The sequence below is a fragment of the Pecten maximus genome, chromosome 17, assembly GCF_902652985.1.
Source record: "Pecten maximus chromosome 17, xPecMax1.1, whole genome shotgun sequence".
Classification (NCBI taxonomy): Eukaryota; Metazoa; Mollusca; class Bivalvia; order Pectinida; family Pectinidae; genus Pecten; species Pecten maximus.
This window is the reverse complement of record NC_047031.1, coordinates 7,831,910-7,849,624: the sequence shown is the minus strand read 5'-3', so window position 1 is coordinate 7,849,624 and position 17,715 is coordinate 7,831,910. Positions and strand designations below refer to the sequence as shown.

The following is a 17,715-nucleotide window of genomic DNA, read 5'->3' as shown; positions in this document are numbered from 1 at the left end:
GCTTCTTAACTTTATCACAGGCGAGACAAAAATGATTCATATCCCTCCTCACGAAAGTCAAATATTTTGGTAACTATATTGATTGTGATGTATTGATTAATTATAAATGACAAATGACAACAATAAGTGATGTGAATATCAAAAATGTTTATTCCAAAAGTGAAAAACATGAAAAGGATGAAAACTAACAGGAAATGTCAACAGTATAAAAATTGGAGAATTTATAAGAAGGTGGGCTATTTATCTATATAGCTACCTTATAAACACCAGTACACAGAAAAGTACCAGTAGACGGAAGAGTTATCTACCTTTAGTAATATCAGTACATGGAAGAGTTGTCTACCTTTAGTCAGACATACACGACGAGTTATCTACCTTTAGTCACACAGTTATCTATCTTTAGTCAGACATTCACGGAGAGTTATCTACCTTTAGTCATACCAGTACACGGGAGAGTTATCTACCTTTAGTCAGACAGTCAGACATACATGAACATTTATCTATCTTTAGTCGGACCTTCACGACGAGTTATCTACCTTTAATCAGACATGCACGGAGAGTTATCGATCTTTAATCATACCAGTAAACGGTAGAGTTATCTACCTTTAGTCATTCCAGTACACGGAGAGTTATCTATCTTGAGTCATACCGGTAAACGGGAGAGTTATCTATCTTGAGTCATACCGGTAAACGGGAGAGTTATCTATATCTTGAGTCATACCGGTAAACGGGAGAGTTATCTACCTTTAGTCATACCGGTAAACGGGAGAGTTATCTACCTTGAGTCATACCAGTAAACGAGAGAGTTATCTATCTTGAGTCATACCAGTAAACGGGAGAGTTATCTACCTTTAGTCATACCGGTAAACGGGAGAGTTATCTATCTTGAGTCATACCAGTAAACGAGAGAGTTATCTACCTTTAGTCATACCAGTAAACGAGAGAGTTGTCTACCTTTAGTCATACCAGTAAACGAGAGAGTTATCTACCTTTAGTCATACCAGTAAACGGGAGAGTTATCTACCTTGAGTCATACCAGTAAACGGGAGAGTTATCTACCTTGAATCATACCGGTAAACGAGAGAGTTATCTACCTTGAGTCATACCAGTAAACGAGAGAGTTATCTACCTTGAATCATACCGGTAAACGGGAGAGTTATCTACCTTGAATCATACCGGTAAACGAGAGAGTTATCTACCTTGAATCATACCGGTAAACGGGAGAGTTATCTACCTTGAATCATACCGGTAAACGGGAGAGTTATCTACCTTGAATCATACCGGTAAACGGGAGAGTTATCTACCTTGAATCATACCGGTAAACGGGAGAGTTATCTACCTTGAATCATACCGGTAAACGGGAGAGTTATCTACCTTGAATCATACCGGTAAACGGGAGAGTTATCTACCTTGAATCATACCGGTAAACGGGAGAGTTATCTACCTTGAATCATACCGGTAAACGGGAGAGTTATCTACCTTGAATCATACCGGTAAACGAGAGAGTTATCTACCTTGAGTCATACCGGTAAACGGGAGAGTTATCTACCTTGAATCATACCGGTAAACGGGAGAGTTATCTACCTTGAATCATACCGGTAAACGGGAGAGTTATCTACCTTGAATCATACCGGTAAACGGGAGAGTTATCTACCTTGAATCATACCGGTAAACGGGAGAGTTATCTACCTTGAATCATACCGGTAAACGAGAGAGTTATCTACCTTGAATCATACCGGTAAACGGGAGAGTTATCTACCTTGAATCATACCGGTAAACGGGAGAGTTATCTACCTTGAATCATACCGGTAAACGGGAGAGTTATCTACCTTGAATCATACCGGTAAACGGGAGAGTTATCTACCTTGAATCATACCGGTAAACGGGAGAGTTATCTACCTTGAATCATACCGGTAAACGAGAGAGTTATCTACCTTGAGTCATACCGGTAAACGGGAGAGTTATCTACCTTGAATCATACCGGTAAACGGGAGAGTTATCTACCTTGAATCATACCGGTAAACGGGAGAGTTATCTACCTTGAATCATACCGGTAAACGGGAGAGTTATCTACCTTGAATCATACCGGTAAACGGGAGAGTTATCTACCTTGAATCATACCAGTAAACGGGAGAGTTATCTATCTTGAGTCATACCAGTAAACGGGAGAGTTGTCTATCTTGAGTCATACCGGTAAACGGGAGAGTTATCTATCTTGAGTCATACCAGTAAACGGGAGAGTTATCTATCTTGAGTCATACCAGTAAACGGGAGAGTTGTCTACCTTTAGTCATACCAGTAAACGGGAGAGTTGTCTACCTTTAGTCAGACATACACGGATAGTTCTCTACCTTGAGTCATACCAGTAAACGGGATAGTTAATTACCTTTAGTAGTACCAGCTCATGGAAGAGTTATCTACCTTTAGTAATACCAGTTCATGGAAGAGTTATCTACCTTGAGTCATACCAGTAAACGGGAGAGTTATCTACCTTTAGTCATACCAGTAAACGAGAGTTATCTACCTTTAGTAATACCAGTTCATGGAAGAGTTATCTACCTTGAGTCATACCAGTAAACGGGAGAGTTATCTACCTTTAGTCATTCCAGTACAATGGAACACATGTATCTTAATTACTTTAGGGTGTGTAATGATACACCAGTCAAAAACCAACATTGACTTCCGGAAGTTCCGGTACCCCCAAAGGTCACATGATTGCCGCCTCATCCCGAGGATATCTCAACACAATCTCTACGTCAGATAAGACATGAGAGTTTTCCAGTACTTCTCCAGTGTCACGGGGTCTTTAAATCCGTGACTAGAGAACCAGCGAGCACGCGCATCCATTCTGATGGCCGCGCGGTTATAATTGAAAAGCATGTTTGCTTGGGGCTTAATACCTAACTTATAAGCCACAATGCCTAAGTAAGAATCGTCAATGCGCAGGAACTTGACATACGGGAAGGCGAATACAAACTTGCGCATGACTTTGTTTGATACCAGAAAGGCGCCTCCGGCTAGATAAGGTACCCAGAAATCATACTGATATTCAGACAAAGGTACAAACCACTTCGACTTAGGGTCTGAAAAAGGGCGGGAATGCGGTACCAACAGTCCCATGAATACATTTTCCAAGTTCTTCGACGTCAAGCGCCGGATGTATTGCAAAAGATTGGGAAGAAGCACCAAGTAATCGTCGTCAACGAAGTAGTTGACCTTTGCCCCCGGGCAGTGTTCCACGCCCCAGTTGAACGCCATTATAGTCTTGTACGTGTTATTTTGATATATGTCAGTAAAATCTTCTTGAACAATGTCTTGGTACAGTTCCGCTTCACGGTCCACTGAACGCTGTAGTTCCGCATCACTTGAGTTCATACCAAGTACAAACACAAGACGAATATCCAAATCTTTGATGTTTCCCCACGTACGTCGGACACCGTCTCGGATGAGTGAGTTTCGGACAGCCGACTTGACCAAGATGAGAAGAGGGTGGGACGCGTTGGGTCTGAATTCGCACGATTTAGGCTGATGGATGTACTTGAAAGGATGAGGGTTGATGGGAGTGTCTTTAATAATATTTGTCCCGTTGAGAGTTTTTATATTATATGCCTCGCGTAAGTTCACGTGCATCGGGTATCTAAATCCGAGCGTCGTAAGATGTAATCTTTGAATTTTAATGTTTGGTATCCCTATGACTTTCTGCGGTTTCGATGGTGGCAATGTAACCGTGCCATTCGGCGTCTTCACTTTCACAAAGGTTACGTTTTTTGGAGATGCAGACATCCTCTCGTTAAACTTCGAAATATTGCTGATTCGGAATGGCATTATGCCCTGAATCTGAAGCAGACCGTCCCGGTGAGCGCGCGACAATTTCTTCACCATCCCTTTATATACAAAGTTCACGGACTCAAATTCTGTCTGTAGTAGTGCGCGTATTGTCATGGTTACTGATATCAACAACAGCAATGCCACAAATACCTTCACCTTTCCGAAAACCCACATGGCAATTTTACCGGCTTGCCTGTTCCTCATGATTGGTTGACTTGTTTCCGCGACGTCAATCCTTAGAAATAATTATATGACGTCATAATCGGTGATCATAACACATATCCCATGACGTCAGTTAATTGGTGATCCTTCACATTTTTCCATGACGTCATCAAGGTATACCAGTCCTCATACTCCCTGTGAAAGTAAAAAAGTACTAAATGATTGATTCAAACACATTACAAAGTCTGTTTTCTGTTTTGTATATAAGCAAAAATATTAAATCTCATACTGTCTATAGACGCAAAGTTTTCACTAAACACCACCTTACACAGGTCTACTTATAAATCCACCAACCACAGCCCCAGCCACACCTCATCCACTCCGCACCACACTCACCCCGACATTTTTATTCTAGCATTGACAGAACTGAACAGATTTCGGTACAGGGTCCATGCATCTTATCGTGACGAAATATATTACCGTGACGAACATATTACCGTGACGAAACATATTATCGTGACGAAACATATTACCGTGACAAACATATTACCGTGACGAACATATTACCGTGACGAAACATATTATCGTGACGAAACATATTACCGTGACAAACATATTACCGTGACAAACATATTACCGTGAACGAACATATTACCGTGACGAAACATATTATCGTGACGAAACATATTATCGTGACGAAACATATTATCGTGACGAACATATTACCGTGACGAAACATATTACCGTGACGAACATATTACCGTGACGAAACATATTATCGTGACGAATATATTATCGTGACGAAACATATTACCGTGACGAACATATTACCGTGACAAACATATTACCGTGACGAAATATATTATCGTGACGAAATATATTATCGTGACGAAACATATTATCGTGACGAAACATATTATCGTGACGAACATATTATCGTGACGAACATTTTACCGTGACGAACATTTTATCGCGAACATTTTATCGTGACGAACATATTACCGTGACCAACATATTATCGTGACCAACATATTACCGTGACCAACATATGTTCGTGACGTAAAACGGTGAGGGATATTGAAATGTCAGTATTAATTTATATGTGACCAGACGCTTTTGTTTTGATGTGAACAATACTTAACCTGATGCAGAACATCAATCACTGAAAAAGACGTCCTTAAAACGTTCGCAATATTCTGTGCCATTTTACGTCACGGTAATATGTTGGTCACGATAATAGGCATGGACACTGTATTATTGTAACCCCTGAGTCAGCGGTTTTGTGTTGACCCCCTGAGTCAGAGGTTTTGTGTTGATCCCCTGAGTCAGAGGTTGTGTGTTGACTCCCTGAGTCGGAGGTTGTGTGTTGTGCCCCTGAGTCAGAGGTCGTGTGTTGATCCCCTGAGTCGGAGGTTGTGTGTTGATCCCCTGAGTCAGAGGTTGTGTGTTGACCCCCCGGAGTCAGAGGTTGTGTGTTGACTCCCTGAGTCGGAGTTTGTGTGTTGACCCCCTGAGTCAGCGGTTTTGTGTTGACCCCCTGAGTCAGAGGTTGTGTGTTGACCCCCTGAGTCAGAGGTTGTGTGTTGACCCCCCCTGAGTCAGAGGTTGTGTGTTGAGCCCCCTGAGTCAGAGGTTGTGCGTTGGCCCCAGGGTCAGAGGTTGTGTGTTGACCCCCTGAGTCAGAGGTTGTGTGTTGACCCCCTGAGTCGGAGGTTGTGAGTTGACCCCCTGAGTCGGAGGTTGTGCGTTGACCCTCTGAGTCGGAGGTTGTGCGTTGGCCCCGGAGTCAGAGGTTGAGTGTTGACCCCTGAGTCAGAGGTCGTGTGTTGACCCCCAAATCAGAGGTTGTGTGTTGACCCCCTGAGTCAGAGGTTGTGTGTTGACCCCCCTGAGTCAGAGGTTGTGTGTTAACCCCCTGAGTCAGAGGTTGTGTGTTGACCCCCTGAGTCAGAGGTTTAATGTTGACCCCCCGAGTCAGAGGTTGTGTGTTGACCCCCCAAATCAGAGGTTGTACGTTGACTCCCTGATTCAGAGGTTGTGTGTTGAGTCTGTTGGCCCCCTGAGTCAGAGGTTGTGTGTTGACCCCCTGAGTCAGAGGTTGTGTGTTGACCCCCCTGAGTCAGAGGTTGTGTGTTGACCCCCTGAGTCGGAGGTTGTGTGTTGACCCCCTGAGTCGGAGGTTGTGTGTTGACCCCCTGAGTCAGAGGTTGTGTGTTGACCCCCTGAGTCGGAGGTTGTGTGTTGACCCCCCTGAGTCAGAGGTTGTGTGTTGACCCCCTGAGTCAGAGGTTGTGTGTTGACCCCCTGAGTCAGAGGTTGTGTGTTGACCCCCTGAGTCAGATGTTGTGTGTTGACCCCCCCCCCCTGAGCCAGAGGTTGTGTGTTGACCCCCCTGAAACAGAGGTTGTGTTTGACCCCCCTGAAACAGAGGTTGTGTGTTGACCCCTTAGTCAGAGGTTGTGTGTTGACCCCCTGAGTCAGAGGTTGTGTGTTGACTCCCCTGAGTCAGAGGTTGTGTTGACCCCCCCTGAGTCAGAGGTTGTGTGTTGACCCCCCTGAGTCAGAGGTTGTGTGTTGACCCCTTAGTCAGAGGTTGTGTGTTGACCCCCTGAGTCAGAGGTTGTGTGTTGACTCCCCTGAGTCAGAGGTTGTGTTGACCCCCCCCCCTGAGTCAGAGGTTGTGTGTTGACCCCCCTGAGTTAGAGGTTGTGTGTTGACCCCCCTGAGTCAGAGGTCGTGTGTTGACCCCCAAATCAGAGGTTGTGTGTTGACCCCCTGAGTCAGAGGTTGTGTGTTGACCCCCTGAGTCAGAGGTTGTGTGTTGACTCCCCTGAGTCAGAGGTTGTGTTGACCCCCCCCTGAGTCAGAGGTTGTGTGTTGACCCCCCTGAGTCAGAGGTTGTGTGTTGACCCCCCTGAGTCAGAGGTTGTGTGTTGACCCCTTAGTCAGAGGTTGTGTGTTGACCCCCTGAGTCAGAGGTTGTGTGTTGACTCCCCTGAGTCAGAGGTTGTGTTGACCCCCCCCCCCCCCCCTGAGTCAGAGGTTGTGTGTTGACCCCCCTGAGTTAGAGGTTGTGTGTTGACCCCCCTGAGTCAGAGGTTGTGTGTTGACCCCCTGAGTCGGAGGTTGTGTGTTGACCCCCTGAGTCAGAGGTTGTGTGTTGACCCCTGAGTCAGAGGTTGTGTGTTAACCCCCCTGAGTTAGAGGTTGTGTGTTGACCCCCCTGAGTTAGAGGTTGTGTGTTGACCCCCTGAGTCAGAGTTTGTGTGTTGCCCCCCCCCCCCCCCTGAGTCAGAGGTTGTGTGTTGACCCCCTGAGTCGGAGGTTGTGTGTTGACCCCCCTATAAGGAGAGATTTGTCATCGATCGTGATAAGATGGTGCCTTCATTACTATCCTCCACTCAGAGATTGTTCAGACGCACCATATTACAGCGTCCTGGGTTCGATTCCCCGATCAGACGTGAAATGTATAGGGTCACCTGCCCGACCACGTGGGTTTTCCCCGGGTACTCCGGTTTCCTCCCACAGTCAGACCCCTCATACACTTCCATCCGGGCCAACAAGAGTGATTAATATAAGTTAATATAACTTGTTTCGCAATTGTTAAATAAATAAAGTTTACACGACTTTGAAAATTTTCTTTCGATAATTTCCCAAATTTTGACTGTGGAAGTCTTCTTCACCATATTTGGACTAGGTCATTGAGCCATGAAATATAGGGCAAATACTAAGTCCGTATAATTCATTCTAAAATATATAATTCAAGCGATCGTGCAAGTGTTATTCGTGTAGGCCTAAAGGTTTCTTGTATATGGACTGAATAATGGAGTCTGTCTCTGTGTCCCCTCCCAACCGTTAAATAGATGATAAGCACTGTTTCTGAATCACTAAACGTGTAAGTTAAGCATCTTGTATAATTCGTTTTATGAAAATAATGCAGCATTTGACACGATGCAATTTTTGCACATCCCTTTTTTTATTCAAATAAACTATTTTTCAAATGTTTGATAAATCTATGAAAGCCGTTTTAGTACATGTATATATTCAAATAGCTGTTCCTGTCTTCAAATAGGTTTAATTTCAAAACCTATGTATAATTGAATTGAATCTATACCAAGGTTGAATTTAAATATGCAAAGGTTTAATTATTTAATTATTTAAAGATTGGTATAAACATTTTAATATGTTATAACGGCGTTTTATAGAAAATCCTCATTAATTGTGGCGTCATAAATTAACCTGCAGATATAGGTGACGTCACCCATTGATCATATTATGACGTCACAATAAGGTCGTGTCTCGTGTTACAATAGTTGTTAACTTATTCAGTGAATAACAAGATTACCACGTGACTGGAACTTGAGATTTAAAGAAGGTGTTGGTGGGACCGCACATAATTGTTTTCGGAAAGTACCAAACCACTTTCAATATTTCGGTATCGCAGCTTTCTGAGGGTAATTTAGAATCGTACACAACACGCTGACATTCATCCTCTGCCAAAACCAAGGAGGATCATGAAAATCGCTCTTATTTGAATAATAGATCTAATAAAATGGTCTTTGACTTTGTCGTTGAAAAACTAAAGCTAGAAATGGTTGAAGTTAGCATTATAAAGTCGAACCTAAACAGATCACAGCGTCGAAAACATCTTACCTGCTGTTAACCTTCAGTCAGATGAACTATCGGAAGTGACGTAATCGTAACTGGATTATCTCCCATGCATAGCTCAACCTCACCAAAAAGTTTTCATGGAGGGAGTTGTTAAAAAAATAATTAGTAAGGCCTTCGTGTACGTACTGAGACATAAAGTTGACCAAACATGTTTTGATGGTTTTGATATTTGATGAAAATAAACGGTTGTGTTCGTAGATATACAATTTGTATTTGTATTTGTATTTTTTTTTTTTTTTTCGTTTTTTTTTTTTCAATCATTTTTATGGTAGATCTAGACATATCTAGCCCGAAAAAAAAACAGGAATATATTGTAAGTCCCGGGATATATATTTTATATGTCCAGGTTTCTAAAAAAAAAAACCACCTTGTGAACCATGGGGAAGTTCTATGGTCGACAACATGATGTTATTTGTAATCATAAATATCCAGGTTTCTTTATGGGATATGAAGTGGGACGTGTTCAATGCTAATTGGAAATCCGCTCGGGGCTTTCCGTCATATCTTCCGAATTATTGCGGAAATGTCCGATTGGCTAGATGCTTGGTAATAGGCCTACTGGTTCCATCATCACTACCCTAGTTATCATTTTGACCACGTGACTTAACCGGAAATTGACCTACTTTACCTGAAGACGTTAAAGTAAAATACTTGCTGGGTTTATAGCCATGACGCGATTTGAGGCAAGGTCTTACAATTCCTGTAGTAGTTGGTGGCTACTTTACATAACAACATCCAGGGTGACCCGTCGGATATTATTCAGAGCAAATGGGAGTAAAGTACATTGTTCAAGGACATAACCACAACACGACAGGACGGTCTGTGGTCTCAGCTTCCGGTGAGGAATACGTCCGTCGTTAAACGTGACTCCTTGCAACAAATGTATAATATTGAATGCATTATAAAAGCATTTTTTATCTTGATTCTGACTTGCTAACATTTGGATATCCTCACAGACAACACATTGCCACAAACGTAATGGCACGGAAACGTTTGTTTTGCTATAAAGTAGCACTACGTCACAGTTAATTTTTGTTTTCCCCATAAATCGATGACGTAGGAGGTCTCTTGTGAATTGCTATCGGTATTGTTTTCCCGAGACGTGGTGTGGGATATGTCAACATGTGTACGGAGTCTAATGAGCTCTGTAAACAATCCTTAGTGTCGTATTCATATACAAAACAAACAATCATTATGACGCACTGCAAACAGGTTGCGAAACCAATGACTTCTAAAAAGCGATATTTACGATCACGTGACCTGTAGCTACAGCAGCTGTACTATTATTTGGTCGGTTGCGAGATGACGAGGAAAGGTACTGTTAAGTTAAAGAAAGACTTTGTGTATCAAATACTAGCTACATTGGTCAACTGTGTAGGGACCGATCGCCTGTAGCTAATGCAAATAACCCCATGGTCCTGGGTTCGAATCCTAACTTGGTTAGGTATACCATCCTCTCTGTTCGTGTAAAAAACAGGATTGATTCTATCAGGAGGCTGGTTAATGACAAGGGATATATGGTTTATACCTACGAAGTAGTCTTTACCGGCAATTACAATTTCTTAGAGTCCTACAGGAAAGAAACAGCTGTATGATGACTGGCGGATTTAAGGTGGGCGTGGGGACGGAGTCTCTAGCATCACCGTCGAGTCATAAAAGAACAAAACAGCTGTTTGATGTCCCAAACATCACTGACAAGCCCTAGAAAGACAAAACAGCTGTATGATGTCCCTATCATCATTATCGAGTCGCAGAAAGACGAAACTCTGTCGAGTCCAAGAAGGACGAAACAGCTGTATGATATCCCTAGCATCACTGTCGAGTCCTAGAAGGACGAACCAGCTGTATGATGTCCATAGCATCACTGTCGAGTCCTAGAAGGACGAAACAGCGGTATGATGTCCATAGCATCACTGTCGAGGCCAAGAAGGACGAAACAGCTGTATGATGTCCATATCATCACTGACGAGTTCTAGAAGGATGAAACAGCAGAATGGCAAAGTCTCTAACTCTTGATTTGTATTAAACGTGCTATAATATCTAGCGTGTCTTTAGTTTGGACAGAGTTTTGGGTTCGAGTCCTATCTAGAGGTTTATTCTTTTTATCTTATTTTATTTTTTTGTAGGGTACGTTACAATGATGTCAGAAAGAGGTGTTCCGTTTTTGATAGTGAGAGGAGACTTGCGTAGCGTGGTATATGTTTATTATGTAATACCACCAGATCAAGTCTATTTAATTCATTGAAATACATAGATAGCAACATTGCACATTTTTACAAGCAGAGTCGGGAGATTTCACGTGATCAACGAAATCACGTGTGTCTGTATTCAGTAATGTTATAAGTTAATAGACGGATTGGGAATCTATCAAGTCCCTGTGCGCTGTCATTGTGCGCCATTTCTATTGATGGGACTCTATCAAGTCCCTGTGCGCTGTCATTGTGCGCCATTTCTATTGAACACGGTTTAATTGTATACAGGATTATAGTTAAGTCCTGGTGTAAACGAAGCCAGCTCGTAGCTCACTGTCAATGAAAGAATTAATGCCAGATCCATTTAAGTTTTCAATTCAAGTTAAAAATAGTACACAATTTTATATAAGAATTAAATTACTGATTTTCAATGAGCCGTATTTAACGGAACATGCATATTGAGGAATACTTTAAAATTTCACTCTTTCAACATTTTTTTATCTGTCTTATTTTCCATATGACACAAGTTAGTAGGCTTCTACAGAAACCTAATTATTTTAACAATTATCTGTAATTAATTCATTATGATAAATAATAAATTAAAATGTATCTGCAGCTCGTACCGACAGAATGCGTTAATGTTTTTTCTACCACAATACCCCGTGTTATTCAACTCTCAGACCATCAGTTAATCATTACAGCCGTTGATTAACAATCTGTTTATACCACACGTGGTATAAACTCTGTACGCACTTTGATTGGCTAACACGGTGAACTTTGACCCAAGCTGCAATTGTTATTGACGTCATCAATAATCTAATGACGTCACATCACCGGGTCCCGGACGTCACCGGTACACTTTATTTGCTTACGCGAAATTATACTTGGCCACGTTTCCCTTTGATTCAAGCCGATATTATTGTGGTAGAAACAGGTCACACGACTCGAAATTGTTGGATATGGAATTTATTTCACACTCGTAAGTTATTTTTTAAAAGTTGCAAAAAACACTCGCTAAAGCTCGTGTCTTTTGTAACTTTTAAAAAATAACTTACTCGTGTGAAATAAATTCCATATCCAACAACCACTCGTTGTGTAACCTCTATATACACTATAAACATTACGTGTACAACCAAATTTTATATCATGTAGTCACCTACCAGGAATGATAATTTGGTTTGTCATATAACTCTTTAATCATGAGAATATAAGTGAAATCTCACAAAAAAAATCTTCCGAGACAAACGTTCCACGTCATATGGTTGTTTTGACGTCATGCATTTTGACATATACCACAGGCGTTTGCTTCTGGTTTGTAATGATAGAAAAAAATATGATCACCTACTCTAGTACAAAATAGTTGGAGTAGCGGTTAATATTTTCCCCATAATGGTTACCAAAAGCAGAAGCCTGTGTATGTACTGTACGATATCCATGACATGGCCGCGATAGCTCAGGCAATCAGAGCACAGGCGCCCGCTTCTAGTTAGTATTAATAGAAGGACAATATTAGACCCTACTTACACTGTATCAACGTTGATATAGTAAGAGTAGAGTCTAATATTTTTTGCTTTAATACTTACTAGAACCAGGCGCCTGTGATTAGAGCGCCGTCCAACTCGATTTGCACTCTTCTCCTTCTAGAATATAACTTCCGGTCACTCGATTTGTACCTATTCTGCTTCTGGAAGATCTTCTACCTCTTCCGTCTCGAAGATGGAAGATTTATCTTCCAAGAAGGCGCGACCATGTTTAAGTGTGCGACATGCAGAGTGACGAGTTTCGCTAGAGAAGGATTTATGGCACATACATGCACAGGTTTGTGTCACAGTGTTCGAGAAAACTTAAAAACTTGTTTGTTTTAGGTTATGTTCTTCCGGTTTACTCGATTTACATATAACGGAATGCGATCTTTTGAGAAGATTTCCCTTCCGAGTAAGGGTGCAAATCGAGTTGGTTGCAGGTGAGTGAACGGCTGAGGTGCGTGGTTTGATGATCCCAACACGTGCCCGCTTGTTTCTCGGAAAGTGAGAGAAACGAGAAAAGAGCCGGTCTGTGCTGTCGTGTTTGAGTACTTGAGCAAGACACTTTACCCTATAATTGTTCTGGATGGAATGCAACTGGCCTCCAGTATGTTGTGCAGTGAGGTAGTCACCAACTACTACATGGATACCCCGCCTCATAATGACCCTGGCTGGTCACAGGGCGAAAAACAGAAATGGCCCATATGGTAGAATAGGCCAGTTTGGTGGTACAGTTCTGTGTTCGGAGACCGATGTGACTGATATCTGCTACCAGAACATACCCAAATACACCGACTCCTCGGGCCCTGTCCAACCAGTCTGAACTGGCTTTCGATATTATCTAATTCATCAAACACATAACTTGGTCTACTATACTACCCGGCAACTCCCAAAGCGGCCAACCCTACACTACATGTACTTACCTGTTGTCATGACGATTTCCGGCGTCCGGTTGCTGACGGAGTGGTCAGTTTCTGTTTCTGTTCAGGTCGCGAACCAATCGTCAGAATATCACAATACGAGACGTACTCAACCACGCTCGTTCACCTGTTAATTACAGGTAGGATTTGTTACCGCGGTTGTATAGGGACGCATTCCACAGCCAGCTTTACCGTTACAAATACAGACAATCCGATAATTAATTAATGATAATAAAGAAATGTACATTGTTTATACAATACAAATTATGTTGTCAGGGTATCCAATCATCGGTACAGGTAAGAAGGTTTTTTAAAAATATAACTATTCTGGAGAAATTTCAAATTAGTTCTCTTATGTGAAGTTCACATAGCTTAGATATCGCCTGTAATAGTCCGTCCAAGATCTTTTCTTCCGCGAGACATGTCGGCTTGAAGTATTCACTGGCCATATTGTTATATCTGATCAAAAATGGTTTTAAATCATTTTCCAAAGTTTAAATTCTCGGTCCACTACCTAAGGATTTGTATTGATATTTTAAATTATTATTTTGATAAAAAACGAATGTGTTTAAACAAATTTGGAGTGGCTATTTATCAGATACAAGCTGACCCATCTGTGCTTTAGCGGGTTTATTCAGCCGTGAGAACGATTTAAACATCCATTATATATATTGTACCTAGCCATTGTAATACGATTATAAAAGAAGGCCGTACTCGCTGCTGGGTAGAGCTTACGCCAATCACAGATCGTGTTCATGGCATGATAAAACACAGTTGTGACGTAATCTATTGTTTCCAGGCTTGACCTGTATTGACCGAATCGTGTCCATCAGTCAATAATGGGTCAAGTTGTGTTGCTCCAAGTATATATAAAGTAAAGATAATGCAGAGTTCACGTCAAATCATACTGACCTGTCTGGAAAGTTCATACTAAATAAGACATTGGAAACTTAACGAGAGAAAATGTACATTTATTATTCAATAAATACATAAATATATAGTTATTCAATAAAATAACAGATAAATAATTTGCTACTCAATAAATAAATAAATAAATAATTTGTTGCCAAATAAGTAAATAAATAAATTTCCAATCATAAATGAATAAATAAATAAATAAGTGTGAACATATTTATTGTTCAGAACGTGTCCCAAATTATGTTCCCCTTTGTAAAATTGGAACCTAAATAATAATACCCGAAAAAAATCTAAATTAAGCAAAATAAATCCAAGACGCAAATTGACCAAGATTAAGATAAAATAAATCAAATTTAAGCACCATTGATACAAATAAAGCAAAGTAAATGCAAATTATGGAAAATTCCAAATCAAGAAAACTTAATCCAAATTAAAAAAAAAAAAAATAATTAAGGAAAAATAAATCCAAATTAAGCAAATTATTTCCAAATTAAGGGAAAATCCATACGAAACATTCTAAACTAAGAAAAGTTTTTTTTTAAAAAGGGGGTAATTAGCATATTATATGTTTAGTGCCATAATAAAAGTTTGTATTTTATTTTTATTTGACTCGACAATGTTCATGATAAACACAGTAACTATATATAATTTGCTATGTACATTGTTTAAAAAAATACTCCCAATTCTCTAGTTGCCATGTCACCTTGTACCATGCTTAAATGTTATACTGAATGCTAATTAACTATGAAGTCTTTAAAATGCTGAGATTTGTTACACGAGATCCCGTACGCGTATCACGTGACATTAACAACATATTTTTAACGTCCTCGTAACAGCCCAAGTCGCATGAGGACGGGTGTCAATGTCACACCAACAGTCAGGGTCATATGAGGACGGGTGTCAAGGAGACACCAACAGTCAGGGTCATATGAGAACGAATGTCAAGGAGACACCAACAGTCGGGGTCACATGATGAAGGGTGTCAAGGAGACACCAACAGTCAGAGTCATATGAGGACGGGTGTCAAGGAGACACTAACAGTCAGAGTCACATAAGGAAGGGTGTTAAGGAGACGCGAATAGTCAGAGTCAAAAGATGATGGGCATCAAGGAGACACCAACAGCTAGGGTCATATGAGGACGGGTGTCAATGAGACACCAACAATTATGGTCATATGAGGACGGGTGTCAAGGCATTGAGACAGTAACAGCTAGGGTCATATGAGGACGGATGTCAAGGATACACCAACAGCTAGGGTCATATGAGGAGGGTGTCAAGAAGACACCAACAGTCAGGGTCATATGCGGACGGATGACAAGGAGACACAAACAGTCAGGGTCATATGAGGAGGGTGTCAAGGAGACACCAACAGTCAGGGTCATATGAGGAGGGTGTCAAGGAGACACCAACAGTCAGGGTCATATGAGGACAGATGACAAGGAGACACAAACAGTCAGGGTCATATGAGGAGGGTGTCAAGGAGACACCAACAGTCAGGGTCATATGAGGAGGGTGTCAAGGAGACACCAACAGTCAGGGTCATATGAGGACGGATGACAAGGAGACACAAACAGTCAGGGTCATATGAGGAGGGTGTCAAGGAGACACCAACAGTCAGGGTCATATGAGGATGGGTGTCAAGGAGACACAAACAGTCAGGGTCATATGAGGATGGGTGTCAAGGCATTGAGCCAGTAATAGCTAGGGTCATATGAGGAGGGTGTCAAGGAGACACCAACAGTCAGGGTCATAAGAGGACGGGTGTCAAGGAGAAACTAACACCTAGGGTCATATGAGGACGGGCGTCAAGGAGACACCAACAGTCAGGGTCATATGAGGATGGGTGTCAAGGAGACACCAACAGTCAGGGTCATATGAGGATGAGTGTCAAGGAGACACCAACAGTCAGGGTCATATGAGGACGGGTGTCAAGGAGACACTAACAGTCAGGGTCATATGAGGAGGGTGTCAAGGAGACACCAACAGTCAGGGTCATATGAGGACGGGTTTCAAGGAGACACCAACAGTCAGGGTCATATGAGGACGGGTGTCAAGGAGACACCAACAGTCAGGGTCATATGAGGAGGGTGTCAAGAGACACCAACAGTCAGGGTCATATGAGGACGGGTGTCAAGGAGACACTAACACCTAGGGTCATATGAGGACGGGCGTCAAGGAGACACCAACAGTCAGGGTCATATGAGGATGGGTGTCAAGGAGACACCAACAGTCAGGGTCATATGAGGATGGGTGTCAAGGAGACACCAACAGTCAGGGTCATATGAGGACGGGTGTCAAGGAGACACCAACAATCAGAGTCATATGATGACGGATGTCAAGGTGTCACCAACAGTCAGGGTCATATGAGGACGGATGTCAAAGAGACACAAACAATCAGAGTCATATGATGACGGATGTCAAGGTGTCACCAACAGTCAGGGTCATATGAGGACGGATGACAAGGAGGCACAAACAGTCAGGGTCATATGAGGACGAGCGTAAAGGAGACACTAACACCTAGGGTCATATGAGGAGGGTGTCAAGGAGACACCAACAGTCAGGGTCATATGAGGACAAGTGTAAAGGAGACACCAACACCTAGGGTCATATGAGGAGGGTGTCAAGGAGACACCAACAGTCAGGGTCATATGAGGATGGGTGTCAGGGAGACACCAACAGTCAGGGTCATATGAGGATGGGTGTCAAGGAGACACTAACACCTAGGGTCATATGAGGACGGGTATCAAGGAGACACATACAGTCAGGGTTATACGAGGACGGGTGTCGAGGAGACACCAACAGTCAGGGTCATATGAGGACGAGTGTCAAGGAGACAACAACAGTCAGGGTCATATGAGGATGGGTGTCAAGGAGACACTAACACCTAGGGTCATATGAGGACGGGTATCAAGGAGACACCTACAGTCAGGGTCACATGAGTACGGGTGTCAAGGAGACACTCACTGTCAGTGTCATATGAGGACGGGTGTCAAGGAGACACCAACAGTCAGAGTCATATGAGGATGGGTGTCAAGGAGACACCAACAGTCAGGGTCATATGAGGACGGATGTCAAGGAGACACCAACAGTCCAGGTCATATGAAGACGAGTGTCAATGAGATACCAACAGTCCAGGCTCATGTGAAGACGAGTGTCAAGGAGACACCAACAGCCAGGCTCATATGTGGACGTGAGCATATAGGACAAAGGACAAATCCTTTCCGATTCGCGGTCAATTTTGATAGGAACGATCAGTGTATATATGAAAGCGAAATATTTTAATTTGAGTATGATGTTTCCTTGAGCGAAAAGACGTCCCCTGGGTGTTGCTCTTTCATTCGCCCAGTGGAACTGTTGTTATTCTCTCTGTATATATATATATATCACATGACTATATTCTGTTTTATGATTGGACGTGATATTTGTGTCCATCCAAATAGCAAAGTGGATTATCTATATGTAAATAAATCCTTATTCTAATAATAATATTTAAAAAAAAAT

At 42.1% G+C, this 17,715-nt stretch overlaps 1 protein-coding gene across 2 annotated transcripts; it reads right to left on the bottom strand.

Moving 5' to 3' along the window:
* Positions 1–130: 130 nt before the first annotated feature.
* On the bottom strand, positions 131–13,418 carry LOC117315091 (beta-1,3-galactosyltransferase brn-like). 2 transcript variants are annotated; one of them, XR_004529682.1, is made up of 3 exons: positions 13,300–13,418; positions 2,595–4,185; positions 131–2,491 (listed from the first exon to the last, which is right to left on the bottom strand). XR_004529682.1 is itself a non-coding variant. In XM_033869238.1 (2 exons), the coding sequence occupies exon 2, from the start codon at positions 4,030–4,032 to the stop codon at positions 2,752–2,754; it is 1,281 nt and encodes a 426-aa protein (XP_033725129.1). In that variant the 5' UTR covers positions 4,033–4,185; positions 13,300–13,418; the 3' UTR covers positions 131–2,751. The 2 variants fall into 2 exon arrangements, 1 of the variants encoding a protein (XP_033725129.1); XM_033869238.1 differs by having other exon boundaries at positions 131–4,185.
* Positions 13,419–17,715: the final 4,297 nt, after the last annotated feature.

Bases quoted from the DNA above. Each gene is read 5' to 3' on its own strand.
- LOC117315091 (XM_033869238.1), bottom strand. From the start codon at position 4,032: ATGAGGAACAGGCAAGCCGGTAAAATTGCCATGTGGGTTTTCGGAAAG.